The sequence below is a fragment of the Barbus barbus genome, assembly GCF_936440315.1.
Source record: "Barbus barbus genome assembly, chromosome: 2".
Lineage (NCBI taxonomy): Eukaryota > Metazoa > Chordata > Actinopteri > Cypriniformes > Cyprinidae > Barbus > Barbus barbus.
Window position 1 is genome coordinate 20,823,426 of NC_136730.1, and position 3,267 is coordinate 20,826,692.

General features: G+C 41.0%; 1 protein-coding gene across 1 annotated transcript; it reads left to right on the top strand.

The window, feature by feature from the left end:
• Window positions 1–1,071: 1,071 nt before the first annotated feature.
• ddx28 (DEAD (Asp-Glu-Ala-Asp) box polypeptide 28) lies at window positions 1,072–3,125 on the top strand. Its single transcript, XM_079436143.1, has one exon. The coding sequence runs from the start codon at window positions 1,228–1,230 to the stop codon at window positions 2,899–2,901; it is 1,674 nt and encodes a 557-aa protein (XP_079292269.1). The 5' UTR covers window positions 1,072–1,227; the 3' UTR covers window positions 2,902–3,125.
• The last annotated feature ends 142 nt before the right edge of the window (window positions 3,126–3,267 follow it).

A 3,267-nucleotide genomic window follows, 5' to 3' on the forward strand; every position in this document is an offset into this window, starting at 1 on the left:
ACTCATTCAAACGGTACTTATGCATACCATTTAGGTGCAATTTTAGGTACAAAGGTAAACATTTTCAAAAGTACCACACCAGTGACAAATCTTGTGTCTTTTTTCTTAAAGAGTGCATATTGTGTAGGTAAACATGTCTATCTTTAACTGTCAGTTGTGTCTGTTTGTGTTAGTCATAATGTCTCATGTCATAACTGCTATTAAGACCCCTGTATAAAAGTTGATCAGATTATTAAACAAATCTGAATTTTCCACATAATCAATCAATGTCTGAGAATAAAGAACATTAGTTATGCACTTTTGCACCTCTAGCTGAATCATTCTCAGCAGCTCATTCATGCCAACATAAAACCACTTTAATGTAGAGTAAGGTCTAAAATATTTAGGCTTATGAGCCCATTCAAATAATCAAACATCTTCCTTTGAAATGAAGAATGGAAGCCTGTGACACTAGACATAGTTATAGGTATAGCTCCCCAGGTGTTGTATCATTCATTTATTTGCCAGCTATTAGTCTATAAAATTGAATCAATTGATTTTCTGACATCAATAATATTACATTTTATATTATTAACAATAAATCATTTGTACAAAATGTTACATATTAGAATTATAACTATGAATTTAAATATATTTTTAAGCAAATATAAATGCATTATCTATGACATTCAAATAAAACAATAGCTTCGGCTAATAATCTCTGCCATATAAAGATATATATTTTAAAGCCCTCTCTATTCAAAAGTGTATCGGATAATCAAAATAATCTGACATTTCAACACAATTAGTCAACAATTAGCCCTAGAATGAAGAATTTCGTTAATCTCTTTAAAAAGCTGTATGCCTTCACTATTTGTTAATATTTCTAAATACCCTACCAGTTCTAGATTGTTCTATTTTAGACGTTTGAAACGTTGTATTGATAGAAACATCCTGTGTTATTGCTTCCACAGTCTGATTCGCTTGTTAAATGTAATCATAAGATATTATAGAAATATAAGAGTAGCACACTATTCCTCACGTTTGAGCCATGGGGCTTTTATTTTGGCGTCACGGGTTTTTAACGTCATCATTCTGCGACCGGACGAACTAAAAGCATGGGTGCGTGTGCGTTCAGTGTTTTATCGCGTTTGTCACATAAAAGATTATTCTTGAATAAATCTGCGGATTAAACGGGACATCCGATATTCACCTTCGCGTGTGCTGTGGAAGTACCTCGTATGTACAATGCAGTCAGTGAACATCGGACGCCGTGCCTTTCTCATTTCTAAACTCTGTAGTTCGCAGCTCGGCTGGGGACAGATCGCGGGCGTTAGCGCGGGTGTACGCAGAGTGACAACCGCTGCCTTACAGCCTGTGGTGATCCGCATCCCAAGACGCATGCAAGAACGTATAGAGAACATCAAACAGATGCAAAATAAGAAGTTTGACAAGCTGCCAACAGTCAAGCCTGGAAGACTGCTGATCAAGTGCAAGAACCCGCAACTAAACCAGTCTGTCGGCTATACACTTGGGAAATTTGAACAGCCGGTTCTGACATCCAAGGGATGGAAGAGTAACAAAGCGTTAGGGGATTACTTCTCCATAAACAGCATCCAAAGTGCTCCACCATCTGTCCTCAAGCAGAAGGACGAGGGTGATGGCAGTGCTTCTGTCCCCCAAAAGACATTTAATTGCTTTAATATTTGTCCAGAACTGGTCGAGACTTTACACAGCCAGAATATAATTCACCCCACCACAGTCCAGATGCAAACCATTACCAAAATACTAAAAGGACGCAATATTCTCTGTGCTGCAGAGACGGGAAGTGGAAAAACATTGGCATACCTCCTTCCCATCATCCACAGGCTACAAGCGGACAGGCAGGAGGAGCCCTTCACAGACTCTGAGAGAAACATTCGCTCTGTGGTCATCGTCCCATCACGGGAACTAGCAGAACAAGTGACATCTGTAGCTCGATCGATCAGCAAACCGTTTGGACTCGTGGTCAAAGTCGTAGGAGGTGGGAGAGGTGTGGGTAACATCAAAGCGGCGTTCACTCACGGTCAGCCGGATGTTTTAGTGGCCACTCCTGGCGCCCTGCTGAAGGCCCTCTGGAAGCGGTTCATTAACTTGAACGAACTAAACTTCCTAGTCATCGATGAAGCCGACACTATGTTTGACGAAAGCTTTGCAGGCATGCTTGAGAATATTCTTTCGCATACCGAGGTGGCATCCAGGCTCTCTGAGACGGTTGGGCTCGTCCGTAAAGCTCAGCTGGTTGTGGTGGGAGCCACATTTCCGGGTGGTGTAGGACAGGTGCTCAGTAAGGTAACTGACCTGGCCAGCATGGTGACCGTTAAAAGCCGCATGCTGCATCATCTCATGCCACATGTAAAGCAGACGTTTCTCAGGGTCAAAGGTGCAGACAAGATTCTAGAGCTTCACCAGGCCCTGAAGAAGGCCGAAATGGAGCACAAAGGCGTTTTGGTGTTCTGTAACTCGGCTTCCACCGTCAACTGGCTGGGCTACTCACTGGAGGAAATGGGTGTTCGTCATATGAGGCTCCAGGGAGAGATGCCTGCGACTATGAGAGAAGGAACTTTTAAGAACTTTCAAAAAGGGAATGTTGATGTTCTAATTTGCACTGACATAGCTTCAAGAGGTTTGGACACACAGAGAGTTGGACTTATTGTCAATTATGACTTCCCTGAGACCCACACAGATTACATCCACCGGGCAGGGCGCGTGGGGAGAGCAGGTGGCTCAGAGGGAGGGGAGGTGCTGAGTTTCGTTACGCACCCGTGGGATGTGGAACTTGTGCAGAGAATAGAGACAGCAGCCAGGAGGAGAACATCTTTACCAGGGATGGAATCAGAAATTCAGAAACCCAGCCATGAAACAGACTTTAAAGAGATATAGGAAAGTGAAGATCGACACATTAGCCTTTTAAAACAATGAGACGTTTATTGTTTGTTTATTTGTTGTATTAAAACTTTCAAATAAACATGTAAAGATCAGTTTGTTCTAAAGCTTATGTTCAATTTTTTACTAGACGTCTTAAAGGGATAGTTCACCCAAAATGCTCTGACTTTCTTTCTTCTGTAATACACAAAGATATTCTGAAAAATAAATCTCTCTCTTTCTTTCTCTCTCTCTTTATTATTTTGGACCTAATTGACTTTAAGTGTATGGACAAAAACTTCTTCAAATCATCTTAGGTGTTCTGTACAATAACATAATATAGATTTGAAATGAAAGAGTTCTTTGTATATTTGTTACATTGAA